The sequence below is a fragment of the Arthrobotrys flagrans genome (assembly GCF_004000055.1).
Source record: "Arthrobotrys flagrans strain CBS H-5679 chromosome Unknown unitig_3, whole genome shotgun sequence".
In the NCBI taxonomy this organism is placed as follows: Eukaryota; Fungi; Ascomycota; class Orbiliomycetes; order Orbiliales; family Orbiliaceae; genus Arthrobotrys; species Arthrobotrys flagrans.
In genome coordinates, this window is record NW_027137547.1 from 4,877,773 (window position 1) to 4,892,962 (window position 15,190).

The 15,190-nt window shown below is 45.9% G+C and overlaps 6 protein-coding genes across 6 annotated transcripts; 2 read left to right on the plus strand and 4 right to left on the minus strand.

Annotated features, from left to right (window-relative positions):
• Nucleotides 1-203: 203 nt before the first annotated feature.
• On the minus strand, nucleotides 204-1,803 carry DFL_002816 (uncharacterized protein; the record flags this gene model as incomplete). The annotated part of the gene is made up of 5 exons (XM_067631659.1): nucleotides 204-419; nucleotides 494-1,331; nucleotides 1,411-1,496; nucleotides 1,585-1,649; nucleotides 1,767-1,803. 5 exons carry the CDS (start codon nucleotides 1,801-1,803, stop codon nucleotides 204-206), a joined length of 1,242 nt encoding a protein of 413 aa, XP_067494183.1.
• A 1,813-nt stretch (nucleotides 1,804-3,616) lies between these two features.
• On the plus strand, nucleotides 3,617-4,773 carry DFL_002817 (uncharacterized protein; the record flags this gene model as incomplete). Its single annotated transcript, XM_067631660.1, has 5 exons — nucleotides 3,617-3,723; nucleotides 3,838-4,073; nucleotides 4,156-4,476; nucleotides 4,535-4,597; nucleotides 4,664-4,773. The coding sequence occupies 5 exons, from the start codon at nucleotides 3,617-3,619 to the stop codon at nucleotides 4,771-4,773; spliced, it is 837 nt and encodes a 278-aa protein (XP_067494184.1).
• A 327-nt stretch (nucleotides 4,774-5,100) lies between these two features.
• DFL_002818 (uncharacterized protein) lies at nucleotides 5,101-7,171 on the minus strand (the record flags this gene model as incomplete). The annotated part of the gene is made up of 9 exons (XM_067631661.1): nucleotides 5,101-5,116; nucleotides 5,191-5,337; nucleotides 5,390-5,433; nucleotides 5,501-5,964; nucleotides 6,034-6,380; nucleotides 6,442-6,727; nucleotides 6,795-6,908; nucleotides 6,985-7,044; nucleotides 7,108-7,171. 9 exons carry the CDS (start codon nucleotides 7,169-7,171, stop codon nucleotides 5,101-5,103), a joined length of 1,542 nt encoding a protein of 513 aa, XP_067494185.1.
• A 975-nt stretch (nucleotides 7,172-8,146) lies between these two features.
• Nucleotides 8,147-8,503, plus strand: DFL_002819 (uncharacterized protein; the record flags this gene model as incomplete). The annotated part of the gene is made up of 1 exon (XM_067631662.1): nucleotides 8,147-8,503. The coding sequence occupies one exon, from the start codon at nucleotides 8,147-8,149 to the stop codon at nucleotides 8,501-8,503; it is 357 nt and encodes a 118-aa protein (XP_067494186.1).
• Nucleotides 8,504-9,327: 824 nt separating this feature from the next.
• On the minus strand, nucleotides 9,328-13,101 carry DFL_002820 (uncharacterized protein; the record flags this gene model as incomplete). The annotated part of the gene is made up of 5 exons (XM_067631664.1): nucleotides 9,328-9,488; nucleotides 9,579-12,384; nucleotides 12,450-12,617; nucleotides 12,682-12,829; nucleotides 12,920-13,101. The coding sequence occupies 5 exons, from the start codon at nucleotides 13,099-13,101 to the stop codon at nucleotides 9,328-9,330; spliced, it is 3,465 nt and encodes a 1,154-aa protein (XP_067494187.1).
• A 459-nt stretch (nucleotides 13,102-13,560) lies between these two features.
• On the minus strand, nucleotides 13,561-14,746 carry DFL_002821 (uncharacterized protein; the record flags this gene model as incomplete). The annotated part of the gene is made up of 3 exons (XM_067631665.1): nucleotides 13,561-14,118; nucleotides 14,180-14,334; nucleotides 14,431-14,746. The coding sequence occupies 3 exons, from the start codon at nucleotides 14,744-14,746 to the stop codon at nucleotides 13,561-13,563; spliced, it is 1,029 nt and encodes a 342-aa protein (XP_067494188.1).
• Between the last annotated feature and the right edge of the window lie 444 nt (nucleotides 14,747-15,190).

Sequence of the window (15,190 nt, forward strand, 5' to 3'; positions counted from 1 at the left end):
CCTAAGATATCAAGAAAGGATACGCCGTAAACATAAAAACAAAATGACCAAAATCGTCAACTTAAATCCATGTAGCTGCTCATTAACTGTGTGTGTCTAATATAATACATATCACACCGCCCCTGCAGCGGAAGGCAAATGTGAAATTCTAAATTTATTTGTTTAGAAGTTTTGAAAGATTTGATTCGTTGAGTTGATCAGCTTTACACCAAGCGTCTAGCTGTCATAGATCCACTTCTTGTATGACTAGGGGGTATCTCCTCTTTGTCGTCTATTGTGGGGGATTCTGGGGATGCGATTCCACCGCTACCGCTGCCGGTTTCGTCACGGTCATCTGGAGCGTAGATACTATCTTTGTGCCTCGTCTTGCGTCCAACAAACAACCAGCGGATCCCACGGGCGGTGGCTTTGCAGAAGTCCTATATGGGAAATCAAAAGGTTAGCAGCCATATATAAAAAGGGGGGGTCGAAAGCGCCGTAAAGGTTAACTTACCCAAGGGTTGAAAGCATCAACCCACGCCCTCCAACCCCACTTCCCACCTTTCCGTGCGACTTCCATATCCTTAACGGCCATACCCATCCTCTTATATCGCTCTGCCAAACCTTCCTCCGTATAATCCCTCCAGGGGTACGAAAACAAATGCAGAATTGCAAACCCGAACATTTCAACGGATATCAAAACTGCGTTAATCCCCGTTCCCAAATCCCCCTCCGAAACATACTCTCCTGGCTTCATAACATGGAACCCCATCAAAACGCTAATAATAATCATCTGCCAAAAGATGAAAAACACCACGAGTTTGATACTTATGAACTTCAAAAACGGTCGGTAAGGATCTAGTTCATCCTTCAGCGCCGTATAAAACGCCACCAGAACATAAAGCGCAATCGAAATCATGATGATAACAATAATCGTAACCCAGAAATGAGCAAAGACCGGCGACCATGACTCTTCGCAATATAATCCGTACCATTGTGTCGCCAAGGCTACGAAGGTACTAACGACCCTGATGGCACAGTATTGAAATGTTCCGATCCAGATGATGTTGAACCATGTCAGGCCGCTACGAGGGGTGCGAAATGGAATGCCAACTTTTAAGCACCAGTCTGCAGGCCAAGGCCAAGGCTTTGGTTCCCATCTTCGGAAGAATTTCTTTTGTTCGTGGAGGGTTGGAGCGATGAGGTAGGTCATGAGGAAGAAGAAAGAGGCGAGTGCGAAGGCTTCGTAACAGTCTCGGATTACTTCGAAGTATATGGCCCAGAAGTAGTAGCCATAACTAAAGGTTGTGATTATTGAGTAGACGGGGAGCATGAGAATAATTCGGATGACGCTATATCGGAAGGGGTCTTCGTTAGAAAGAGGGGGATTGTACATATGGATTTTTGAGGGGAGGGGGTTGGAGAACGTACTGCCGCTGCTCGTCTGGACGAGTATAATTACATGCATGTCGTTGGATGAGGTACAGTGCTATTCCCGTTGTGAAGATGGCGAAGATCTACTCTCGACATTAGAATCGATCCGGACGAATGAAACCCGGGGGTGAGGTCTCTAGAATTCAATAACAAAAAAAGAAAAGCACATACAGCACATATTATGAATCCAATCTGTGAAACTGTGAGGCCAAAACCCGGTAATGGAGTCGTAGAGTCTATTTCATCGACATGCTTCTGTTAGCTTCAAAGTTGCAATTAATCGACTGCACTGGATCGAAATGGTGTTGCTTTTGTTGTATATTTCCTCTATGGCGGTGGGTGTGTATACTTACAGACGTGCCCGTCCGTAGAATTACAAAAAGCAGGCATGGCTTTTACTTTTTGAGAAATTCAAAAAGTGACCGAATGGAAGCTAGAGATGAAGAAGGGTATTCCAAGAATTATATTTATTTTGTTCAGCAAGTCGGCATAACGCCTCCGCCCCCCTTCCTTGGGTTGGACTCGGTTTTCTTTTTTCCTTCGCGACGGTACGGCTGCTTGTCGATGTTCAGGAATGCAGACTTTTTTTTAAGAATTTGAGACTATTAATATGGTGAAGTTAAAATAGCATGTATGCGCTGGCCCTTCATAGACGTCTTCGAAAGAAAGTGGCCAGACGGATTGTTGTATAGTTCGAGAGAGTTGAGCGAAGTGGCTTGAATTATCGATATTGAACCGAATGGGAAATAGTAGGCGACAAGGGATATTCGTTGCGTGTTGAGGCCACCGAACCAGTTGATACCATGATATTTACAAAGAGCGTCGAAAAGTTGGATTTTGGAGAGGCGAAGAAAAGATGGAGGGATCTCGTCCAAATATAATAATTGCCTGCGAACCCTTTTTTCTTCTTTGCAAGCGCAAGCTTTGGGGCTTCACGGCCGGATCTACGGACCCCCATTGTGATTGTGATTGTGTTATGAAGGGGCTAAGCCTGGTTAGGAGATTTTGGAAGATGTTGCATGAGAGGTTCCAGGGTCTCGTGGTGTTTCAACCAATTAGGCTTGACCAAAGCTTCTCCAGAGGTCAAAGAATTAGGCTTCTTTTGACCAAATAAAGTAACGATTCCAGGTTTCTATAGATGCTTCTCTTGTTATCAATGCAACGGAACACGGCTGATCAGATCCCAGTCTTATAATAATATTAGTCGGTATAAGATTTCTTTGGCGGCGCCGATGAATATAATTCATCCATCATATTCTATGATACTGGTTACCTCGCTCGAGTTATTACCGTTATTTGGCATTCTCCCCTTTAATGACAACCATTGTGTATATGGGGTACAGCCTATTGAAACGGGTAACCATCGGTACCGCGGTGGTATCGGTCAGCTTGGGCACCGTTGTCCAATTGGTAAGCCTGATATGACGCGTGGACCTAGACGTATGCACAAGTTTAATGATCAAACTGATTGAAATGCCACACTGGTGGATCCCTCAGGCGGCAGAGGGTACTCCCCCTGAAGGGCTTCGCACCCCACGGACGGTTTTGCATCCCGTAGGACGAGATTAAACATCGGCGTTTTATAATTATACTTGACGCCGACATTTAAAAAACAAAATATTTTCCGAGTACCAACCGATAAATCCGTTCAGGATTCATGACCAGATATGCTACAAGATCTGATTCATAAATGACGTTCGGCAGCACATCCGGATGCTTCGATTTCCGAATCTCGAACCCGAACTGCGCCCCAAACATTATATGTATGCCCATGTAAGGGCAAGAAAGTAGATCCGAATTCGAATTCCCCGGGTATAAATATCCCCGAACGTCCTACCATTGTTTGTTTTATATCCAGGTAGTGGCGCCCAGTCCTTCTTAACTTGGCTAATATTGAACGACACGGTGAGAAGTTGACATTGGGTCGGAAAGTTATTGTGTTGAGAACCTCATTCACGGCCCAGCCGAATGCCCAAGGGTCTTGTGACACGCCAGCTGCGAAAGATGCCTCGGTAGAATTCGCTTAAGCACTGAACGCGGCAGTTGACAGCTTCACCCGTCGACGCGGGAATCGAATCCAAGGAAGCTACTTAAGGATGCTGCTTTCTCCAACTTTTTACCCCGGATAGCTAACCAGGTACCCCGTATATTATATCATCGACAGAGTATATTTCGTGTTTTCTCGAGTTTTTTTTAGCCCAACATGCCCCAGACATATAACTACGAGCACTACACCGTAACGTTCCCAAAAGATGGGATTGCGGTAATGGAAATTAATAGGCCGGAGGCTTTGAATGCCTTTACGGGAGAGTAAGTAATAGTTTTCCCGAATTTATAAATTTCTAGAATATATATTGTTGTAAAACGAGTTCGATCCGAGAGTTTTCCATGACCTTAAATTCTAATATTCTTTGCCAATTTTAGCATGATAGTGACTATGGGAAAGGTCTTTGACCAATTATCCACTGACTCGGACTGTCGTGTGGTCATTCTCACTGCCGCTGGAGATAAAGCCTTCACTGCGGGATTGGATATTAAGCAGACCAATCTGGGTGGCAGTGCTGCTTCGGTTGACCCAGCCCGTAAGATGATTTCAGAGCTACGACCAATGCTCCTTGCTTTCCAGAATGCTGTTACTCGAGCTGAAAAATGCCTTAAACGTAAGTCTAAACAGAATATGATTTCCGAGTTATGAAAAAAGTTTTCCTTGACCATTGGTCTAATTACCGGGTTTTGCAACAGCAATCATCAGCGTCCTCCATGGCTACTCGTTTGGAATGGCTATTGACATTTCAACTGCAACCGATATCAGAATCTGCACAGCCGATGTCAAGCTGTCAGTGAAGGAGGTTGATATTGGATTGGCTGCCGATGTGGGGTCTCTGTCAAGATTGGTAAAGATCGTTGGATCTATGTCATGGGTCAAGGATATTTGCTACTCTGCTCGGATATTCGGAGCAGAAGAGGCCTTCAAGAATGGACTCGTTAGCGCTGTCTTCAAAGACAAGAAGGAGGCGTTGGAAGGAGCTATGAAGATGGCTGAGTTGATTGCGTCTAAGAGTCGTAAGTTTTCCGCAAACTCGTGTACTCCGAGTTCGAGTTGCATACTAAGTGTCTCTAGCTGTCGCTGTCCAATCTTCCAAAGAAATCCTCAATTATTCCGTGGATCACTCGGTCGAAGATGGTAAGTATCTAATTATATAACTCCGAAGCTAAAATGGATGACCTAGTTACTAACGAAACACTACAGGTTTGAGATACACCGCTGCCTGGAACCCAGGTGCCTTGCAAACAATAGATATCCCAGCTGCCATAAAGGGAAGCTTAACAAGGACGAAGCCACGATTTGAGAAACTCTGAGTTCGTTGTCCGTGTATATAAGATCTTTCTCACCAGTTGTACAATACAATCAACGACTACCCTGTGCATTTGAAACCGAAATTCATATCCATGAAGTTGCCCAGACTTTACACCTCTGGCTCAACAGTTATCTCTCGTATTCTTCTCTTGTGGCGTGGTTCTAGCTCAGCTAATACAATATCACTGCCTGTCAAATTTGTGTCCATTTGAGATATTGGAAGTATCTCATCACTGCTTATAGACCCTGCAGGCAACTCCGCTACATGCCTCGCGTCTCGTTGGTACTCCCATGGAGGAGAGCATGGGGAATCTTTAATAGTCGGGTTTCTATCCATCATAGGACCTATATTTCTCGCAAACCCTATGTTAGTGATATACTTCGATCGGTTTCAATGTACCTTGGCGGGGACTGCTGACCGGCAGTAGTATCGAGTACGCTCAATTGATCCCTTCTTCTTTCCATCGGTCTCCTTGGGATACTTGGCATTGTACTCGACGGTGCTCTTCGTAGGCTTGCCCAAAATCGCCTTGTACTTTCGGGAGAAGGTGGAGAAGGCGGTGGCTCTGTGATATCATCTGTGGGTGGTTGGGTATTTGGGTCGATGCTTGCAAATACTTCATTGTGAAAGTTTTCCTGGCCTTTCTCTTGATTCCTGGTTCCTTTTATTCTTCTTCTTAGAATCAATATCACAGTTAAAATGATACTAATGACTGCTATAGCGCCTACGGTACTGCCAGCTATGATCCCGCCACGGTTTTTCGAATTCGAGTTTTCAGTGGGTAAGGGCACTTCCGGTGCTGGGACTGGGCTCGCGGTAGCCTCTCCAATATTATAAAATGGTGAGTTGGTATCCGTTGGAGTAATGAAAGGTTTATCCGCCCAAGTTGAATTTCCCGTAGAGTCGCCCCCTATCACAGCAAATACTTCATAAGGTAATCGGTAAGTCGCCGGGAACGTGTTATATGTCGATTCCCATTTTAATGTGGAAACGTTGAAAACTTTCACCGGATTACCATCACACTGCGGTGAGAAATCCCTTCCACCAATAACCAACATGTTCGTGCCTTGAAGATGACAAGTATGGTCTTGCAAACCCGGCGGTTGAAGTGTATCCGGCTTGTCGACGAATATCCATTGAAACGCTGGGATCGATAAAATCCACATCTGCCGACTTTGTGTAAATCTATTGGCTGTAAGTAGGGAATAGTTGATCGTTAGCTATGTGTTCATCATATAGACGACATTGACCTGGTACCTACCGTTGTTGTCGTAGATTATTCCACCATAGTTGTATATGTTCACAGAACTACCATCTGATGCGTACGCGGCCACTGCGCACATCCCACGAACATTGGTAGGCGTATCCCCTGCTACAGGTTGTTGAAACCACCCCTGTCGCTCAATGTCGTAAATATACACATTGTCTAACTTTAAGCCAGTACCTCGCCTGCCACCGCCGGCGTAACTGATGAGGTAGTCTCTTCCTGCAAGTTTAATGGGCACTAGAGTACCTTGACGATATCCTGAAGAAATTGGGTCAGGGTACACCTGAATTGTTCTGTTATTGCTATCGAATTCCCCAGAGGTCATATTGAAAGCCCGCATCCTGCGAGCGCGTCAATTAGCGTTAGTACCCTTGAAGGGTTTGAATGGGAAAAATTCCGCACCCAGCTAAAAGTCTGAAGTCTGCCGGTTCGGGGTATCCTGGAGTAGTATGGGCATCCTGTTGTCCACCTCGATAATAACCTACATCGCCTACAAATGCCGAAGCGCCAGAAGCAGCCCTCGAGACCGGGTCACCCTTTGCATTAACGGCAGACCATGAATCCTGGATAAGATCATAGCTCCATATCGCTTGTGGCAACGTATCGACATCGCCGCTCGTATTTAGGAATGCTCCTCCGTACAACAAAATCCTATTTCGTATTTGGTCGAGCCAGAGGGTCGCATTTACTACCAGGCTCTTCGTTAGCTAATACAGCGCAGCTGTGTAGAATAGAATTCGGAAATAATATCCTACCCACGTCGGGTGGCCCCCCTCTAGAAGGGACGGAAAGGGATCGTAGTCTCTCTTCATCAGTATCGAACATTCTGCTTAAGTCAAGCGAGAGAAACCGCGGGAAGTCGGCGTCCGCTGAAATGTTGGACAATATCAATACTTTGAAGCTTACCCTTGTAGAATGTGAGTTACTATTCGAGTTTAAGCTTACCTCGATCACCACGCAGTCCTTCAGCGCCGTAGATATAGATTTTATCGCTGGATTGTACACCTTTAAGATAAATATGAGCCTTATGTAAATTTTAAGGAGTATTTAGAATGCAGATTAGCTTACTTGCATGGGACCAAAATTTACAAGTCGTCAAGGTGGATGATGGGGAATTCTGTCGACGCAACATTCCGATTGAGAATGAAGACACATGGCTAATGCATATAGTTAAAAGAATGAGTAACGGCTTCATGTTGATAAGAGAGCAGGTAATATCCTTGGGCAATTTTGCAATTGACCTCGGGTGTTATTGTTTTAGAATTTCGAGTAATGAAAACTTATTCCAGCCGGGGAACCGAATATATACTAAAAGACCAGTTAGCCCAGTGGTTCTCTAGAAGCCGAAGGAATGTTTAACGGCCGATTCGTCCGCCTAGGATCGAGGCTAGTGTAAAGACACTTGTGACCAAGGAGTTTCCAACATCACAGCGTGGGTTTGTACATCATGTGGAATCATTTTTCCTTTGTTTGTTTTACATGCACGGATTAATTGGTTAATTCGTGAATCCAAAGTGTTTGAACCTGCAGGTTGGATTGTTCCTGAGCACGCTGTCAATAAGTTACTTTCAAAGTTAGCAACGTACGAGCAAACATAGGTTCGAGGCTACGAAATTTGGACTTGCGAGGCAAGTACATGTACATACGCGTGCTAACTATGAGCCTGGGGTACACTCCACTATCCAACATTCAAGGCAATGTGAAGGCTATTTTCGCAGCATTCAACAACAACAATAGGTAGATCATCATGTTGGAGGCGGGCTACCTTGTTGGATTTTAAAGCTCTCCGCTCGCACTCGTGGTGTTTAGAAAAAGCAGCACTGGTCGATGGAGATAATGTTTAGGTAGACGATCACAGACCGCGACCGCTAATTCATCCCACCGAGCCGCCTCGAAGCTCCCAGCCTCAAATAAATGCAAACTCCTGATATAATTTGAGCGAGGATCCCTGTCATTTCGTGAGGACTGTGTAACATGATCGGCAATGCATCTAACCATGCCAAGTCTCGCGATCCACTAAGCTTAAATCCCACAAAATCAACACACTTTTCTGCATGCTCTTTTTAAATCGTCAAGAAATAATAATCATCCCTAGCCGTCCAATACAATGGCCGCCCCGAGCGGCGGGTATAAGGAGCCTGTTTCGGCTCAATTGGCACGGGCTTTACCAGATCTTCCGCGATTCGACCAAACTAGAATACCATCAACTAATCGGTACATCTTGTCCGGCCGCTATATCAACGGATGGATTGGGTTTTCGAAAAATGTGAGAGACTATATACAGGATCTCAACGATGGGACCACGTCAGTTACAGGGGATTCCATGGAGGATATTCTAGTCCCTCGAGTTGCCATGGATCAGGATGATTTGGTTCGGACTCCGAAGGGGATTAGAAAGAGAATTGAGGAACAACTGATTGAGCCGATTAACCAAAAGCGATCGATCGAGGGAAAGGCAAGATAGACCAACCTGCACTTCTTCAGCGCCTCTTCTCGATGTCGTCGACGTACCCATAAAACTCGAACGAATAAACGGATCACTCTTCCCCGGCCACAATCCACCTATTTTCCGTCTCCCACCATCCCCAGAACTCGACGAAGCCTGAGAATTCGTCTCACAAGAAGAAGTCCATCGATAGGCTCTTTTGGATTCATTTAAGCCACTGCGCTGGCATAATTTTACAAAATCTGATGTGTCAGGCAAATCTTGATGTCATAACTCTGAACTGGGTAAATACCCAGAAAAATACATTCCTAGATTTCAGTGTAAATAAAAAATGCAGGGACTTCGGCGTCATCAAGAAGTGGCAAGATGAACATAAGTTAAGCGAAGAGTTATTGAAAAAGATCGTGAGGCCGGAGAGTTGTGTGGAGATTCCTGTCCCAGTACAGAATATTACGGATGCGTTCGAAGAGGCAAAGACGCCTTGGGATTTTGACTAGACTACTATGTAATTTAGGGGGTTGTGAAAGGAGGAGTCGTTGTCAGATAATGTCTCGAAGGGGATATAGAATTGATTTAACTTTTAGTAAGAAGCGGAACCACACAGTCTATCTATCAACTAGGACACAAGAGAAAAACAAAAGCTCATGGGAGGAAGTATGAAGGTGCAAGTAAAACGCCTGTAGGGAAAGAATGATAACAAGTGAAAGGGGGTAAAAGGGAAGTGTGATTTCATTCATTGTTCATTCAAAATGTAGCTCGCTAAGATGATGATGAGAGCCAAGAAAGTACGAAAGAAAATTCCAACTCGTCTAGCCAAATATACCAAAACAAAATCTATCTAGTTATTTGTTCTGGTGAATATAGTTGACCAACTCTTGAAGCTGGGAGCGAGTACCATCAAGGAGTGGGTTCTTAAACTCATCGTATTGGATAGTCAGCACCTTCTCGAAGAGAGGGAGGAGTCGGTCAGTTCTGGTATGAACGGCTTGGTTCTGATCTTTGTCTATAAGAACGATGGACACGTTAGTATCGTGGTAGTGTAACCTTCCGCAAAACACGGTACGAGGGTGATTAAAAGGCAAGTGTCACTTACAAAGTTGTATAAACATGGTGTAGATTGGCTCGTTCTCTTCAAAGTCTTCTTCGAGCGGCAAAACACCAACCAAGACATCAAGGGCTTGTCCCAGGTCGGAGATGGCGTTGATATTGCCCATGATCATTCTCGCGACACATCCGCAAGCATTGTCTCGGCCACGGTGCTTTTGCGTCCTGAACAAAACCTCGAGTTTCTCAAAGATTGTGTTATAATGCTTTGCGATCTCGGCCTTGTCCTCGCTGTAGAAGCACAGAAGTCCTGTTCCGTAGGCGGCGTTGGACTTAACTTCGAAGTTCTCATCACCCAATCTGCGCAACATGACTTGCATGAGGGTGGATGTATGTGGAGTAACACCTCCTTGCATGTAACGAATGCAGTCTGCAGTGACACCAATGGCGTGAGAGCGCTCAATGGCCTCGGTGGAAGAGGCATATTTGAGAACTTCGCCGCCAATCTTGCTCCAGGCAGCAGTAAAGGAAGGACCAAGGGCTGCAGCCAAACCCTGGAGCCAGTCGAACGCAGACTCGATCAAGACCCAATCGTACTCAGAGCTCTCCTCCAAACCTTCGAGAAGCTCTCCATCGTCATCCATTTCGAGTTGGCAAAGGTGCTTCTTGGAGAGGATCAAACTGATTTGAGTCATGGTTTCGGTGATGAGAACCTCATCGACTTCACCCTTTTCATTTGTGAACAGAGAGGGCCCGCAAACTTTCAAGGTCTCGCCAAGGTTGTGTGCAACAGCTGTAACAACTTCCCGTTCAGTTTCCTGAAGACAAACGGCGAGAGTTCGGGTCATAGTAAGATTCCCGAACTTCTGGAGATCTGCAGTTGGCTGAACCTTCAATGGAAGCCCGGCCTCCCAACGTTGGTTGATACCGGCCTTAGTCTGTGCAGACCAGAAAGCAGCGTATGCCCTCCAAAGGGTATCAATGGTGGCCCTGCGGACACCCTCATACATGTGACTGAGTCTTTCAATCAAGACATCGATGGTCTTTTGAAACTCAACTTGATCGAGGGATTCAGTGCAGTGCGAAATGATTTCACCGATAGCATCAATAGCAACTTCCTTTTCCAAGGAAACTGCAGTGACAGCGGCAAGATCTTCCCAATTACCGTCATCTGATTCATCATCATCGATCATGTCGGCGATAACGACTGGAGTATCGAGCTTGGTCCCGCCAATTTCAGAAACAACGAGCGGTGCGTCCTCATCATCTAGATCGAGCTCTGCCTCTGCCTGGATGATGCTCTCAAGCAGAGCGCCAAGAACAGGCGACAAGAAGGGCTTGAATTCGTTCTTGTAAACGCGTGCAAGAATTGCCCAGAATGAGAAGACACCTTCCTTGAGCCTGGTATGGTCAAGCTCAAGCGATGCCTGAGCAGCTTGCATCAAATCCTGAACGTATGGAGTGAAAGCAGTAGGTCCAACGGCCTCTGCGATAGCGCCCATGCAATCCAAAGTTACGGATCTTAGACTGAGTTCATCTTCACCATCACTGAGGGTCAAACAGCCGCTGAGGGCTTGCATGGTTTCGGTGAAGTATGGGACGAACTTCTCTCCGGATCCGCGAGCGGTAGATGCGATGGCTCCAACAGCGGCAGTCTTCAGTGGAATGTCATCTTGGGTAAACATGGCGCTCAATCTGGGCATGATGGAGTTAAGGTAGGTTGGCATCTCCTTGGAGTCAACTTCTCCCAAGACTGCATCAATGGCGTAGCAGCAAGAACGTTTGATGTCAATGCCATCACCCTGGACATCAAGCATCTGGATGAGAATTGGAACTACCTGGGCGTGGAATTGGGCGATCTCGTCACCAAGCTCGTCGGCGAGGTTAGCAAGAGCGTGAAGGGCAGCCTTGCGAACCTGGACATCGTGATCGGTAAGAGCGTTATGAATGACTGGGATGACCTGTTCTATCTGTGTCGCAACGAAGTCTGGAGCTCCCTCGACGCAAGACCCGATGGCAAGTAAGGCAGCCCGTCGCTCATTTGCGTTCTGGCTTGAAATGTATGGACCAAGAGCTTTCATGAGTGGAACGACAACTTGAGAAGGTGGAAGGGCTTCGGCGAGGAAGTTGATCATCAAGATACCGATTTTGCTGGGTGCGGAATCATCGCCACCCTCGTCATCCTCCTGTGGCTCAGCAGCGATCTTGATAGCCATCAATGTAAGCCGCTCTCCAAGCTTCATGGACTGAACCTTCATCTTGCGGATTCTGACACAGGTTAACAGGAAGTTCAGAGCCTTGGATCGAACATCCTGGTCATTGTTTGTGTTTTCCGCCAAGTTTATCATGAACTCAATCAGGTCTTTGAGGTAGTTGCCGATAAGAGCTCCCTCGGACCCGACAGCATTAATGAAGACTTCGAAGGAGTCGTCGAGCATCTTTGGATCTTCGCTTTGGATGACTTGTTTGAGAACTTCGACCATGGATGGGAGAAGAGACTTGAATTTCTTAATGCTATCGGAGTCCTCGTCTGCCTCAAAGTTCTCGCCCATCTTTCCCAAAGCCATCAACGTGTAGACTCGGACCTGCAAGCTTTCTGGGTCATTGAGGGTTCGTTCGAAGAGGACGAAGAAATCGGACCATTTGTCGGAAAACTGGTCCTCGAAGGTCTCAATGAGATTGTAGAGGATGAAGATACCGAGCTCACGGTCAGAAACGTTGCTCGAGGTCGCAGCTTGGTGAAGGTGGCCCGGGAGAGATGCCCATTTCCCTTCGGGGAGGTCAACCCTGGCAATCGCAGAGATGATACGAGCAATGGCATGCTTCACGATTGGAGTAGGCTCCTTGACGGCAGTCTGGAGAAGAGCATCACGAATCTGGTCTTTCTGGCCTTCGAGCTCGGATTCTTTTCCAGAACTACCTTGCCAGAAGTTCGCAACAAGTCTAGCGGCCTGAACAGCAGCAATCTGTCGCAGAGCTTGCTCTGGATGGCTGGCAAGAACTTCGATAAGTAGGGGTAAAGATTGAGGATATGTGAAGAAATCCTTTTGTAGAGTCGCTGTCGCCTGCTTGACGGTCTCGGTATTGGCTTTAAAAGACGTTAGTCTTCTCTGAATTATCCAACAAGCAACGCGAAATGGGACGTAACTTACGTTGAAGGATGCCTTCCAACAAGGAAAGGAACTGCTGCTTGTCAAGAGCAGCCATTTTAAGAGATGGTAGATGATATGAAAGAATGGGAGGGTAAGAAGGTCTTGAAGAAGAGTTTTCGCTGTGGAAAAGCAGTGGGTTTGGGGCTGCCTGTAAGCTTGTTAGCAGCAGCGCGATGAGGGGAGATGATCTGATCAATGAGGTGCAGCCGTTGTGAGATGAACAGTGCAGAATACATACCTATACAAGTTGATACCAGTGCTCGATGGTATTCGGCGACCCGGAATATCCAGGAGAAGAGAAGCAGAAAGGTACGAGGAAGGATAGATGGTGAGTGAAGCAAAAGAAAAGATCTTTTGGAAGGAAGCAAAGCTTAAGATTTTTTTTTGTCTTGGAGAGCGCAGCAGAAACTTTTTTTTCATGTCGGTGCAAGGTTGTTGCTTGCCAAAATACCTTCTAGCCGAGTTTGGGTGTAGTGCCCCACCAAGACAGCTTTGTTATCGATAAGGACGAAGACCCTTGACAGGCTATATGGCATGTGGGAAACGACTGTACTGGGTTTAATCCAGTTTCATAGAAGTGAGATTCAATTCTAAACTCTTCTTCAAAAAATTTTTCATTCGCAACGCTTCGAAACTAACTTTAGAATTAATGTCTGGAAAAATTCATATCGCGGGGCTATCTATGCTATTATATTATACAGGCTTGAAATTCGCCGGGATTGTTTTTTGAAAAAAGAGGAAGAAGAAGAGGAATGAAAAAAAGAATGAAATATATATATATATATATATATATATATATATCTTAGTGACTAATATGTAGTCCGGATTGGATTGAATGAACTACTTCTTTGTATTGGGCAAGTCCTCCCAGTGGACCATTTACTCAATGACATCAATATCAACCTTGCCAATGCCGGCGCCAAGCTTAACCAATTCCGCCACAAACTTCAACGGGGTCAACTTGTACCTATACGGGGCCTTAGTAAAGGTTCCGACTTTAGTAATGTTAATAGTAGCGCTGCCCCAATCATTTCTGTATCCCAAATTTGCAAACCCATCTTTTTCGTCATCACCGCAGACGCAAAAATTCGGAGAGTCCTCTGGAACGACGAGGCCGTGGGTGCTAACTGCCTCACCAGTATCACCTCTAAAGACATTGCCTTCAATAAGGGCCTGGTTGTCGGATCGAGAGTGGATGGCCTGGTAGTAGAAATCTTCGTAGTAGTTATTGTAGATATGATGGAAACCGAAACGACCGGCGGGACCGCGGGTTCCAAGACGCTGCCAGAAGTTGTGGTGGTAGGTAACGTGATATTTGCCCAGTTCGTGAGTGAAAGTGGGTTCGTTTCCGACCAAGGAAGTTTTCCAGTGGTCATGGAGATAGTTCCACGAGACAGTGATATAATCAGATCCCCTGATGATATCAATTAAACCGTCCTACCCCGAAAGCTTTGTTAGTGGTTATGCATATGTCTAGTATATATCCAAGAAAACATACGTAATGATCAGGACCATGGTTGTTATCAGATGTGAGTTCATTGTGATCAATCCACACACGAGTGGAATTGCTAATTGTGATAGCATCGTTTCCGACGACATCGTTTACCTTCAGATTCTGAATAATGACATTGGTAGCATTGACAACAGTTATCCCTATTTAGAAATCTTCCGAGTTAGTTGGATTGGCTCAATTTGATATTCAAGAACTATGAATGTTCAATTAATAACCATCGTTACGGTCCTACATACCTTTATCATAAATACTACCAGAGTTTTTCGAACCAATCAAGGACTTATTAGAGCCAACAATGACACGCGCCTCTGGCTTAATAGCTCCAATAACCTTAACGACCCGCGGTTCAGAACCAGCGAGTGCCGTAGCTAGGGAAGGATAATCCGTAACAGTCACAGTTGGGCCGCCTTTTCCACCGACAACCTTTCCTCCAACTGGATTATCCTTTGCGTATCCCTCAACGTCCCACGAGAAGTCATCCAGGCCCTTAGGAGTTGTGGCTGCGGCTGCGGCTGCAAGAGCGCCAGCTGTGACTAAAGTAGAAAACTTCATGTTGACAGCGAGATAAGATATACCTGACTGGTTGCAACAATAGCTAAGGAGGAGTTATAGTTGAAAACGGGACTTCCAAAGGGCAGGTCTTGCGAAGCAATGCGCAGTGACAATCTTGAATAGATCCTGAAGTTGGGACTCACTCCTGCATATTTATATCTCGGAACTCCATTGCGACAAAGACGTCAGCTTCCACGCTCGCAAGAGCCAGCTCGGGAACTGAATGCCACCCTCCGCAAGTTACCTCCACAGTTTCTCCGCATGGATCCCCGCCGACCAATTTCGCAATTGGACCAAGATCCCATGTCCTAGAACAATCTCCCCACAAATGGGGATATTTACAACAGCAAGCATTCCATAAAGTGTGTTGTCAAGTAATCAAGCTCGTGCTTGTCGAATCCAATCTGTGGGGCGGAAGGAGATGACGATGGGTGTCGCGGTCGC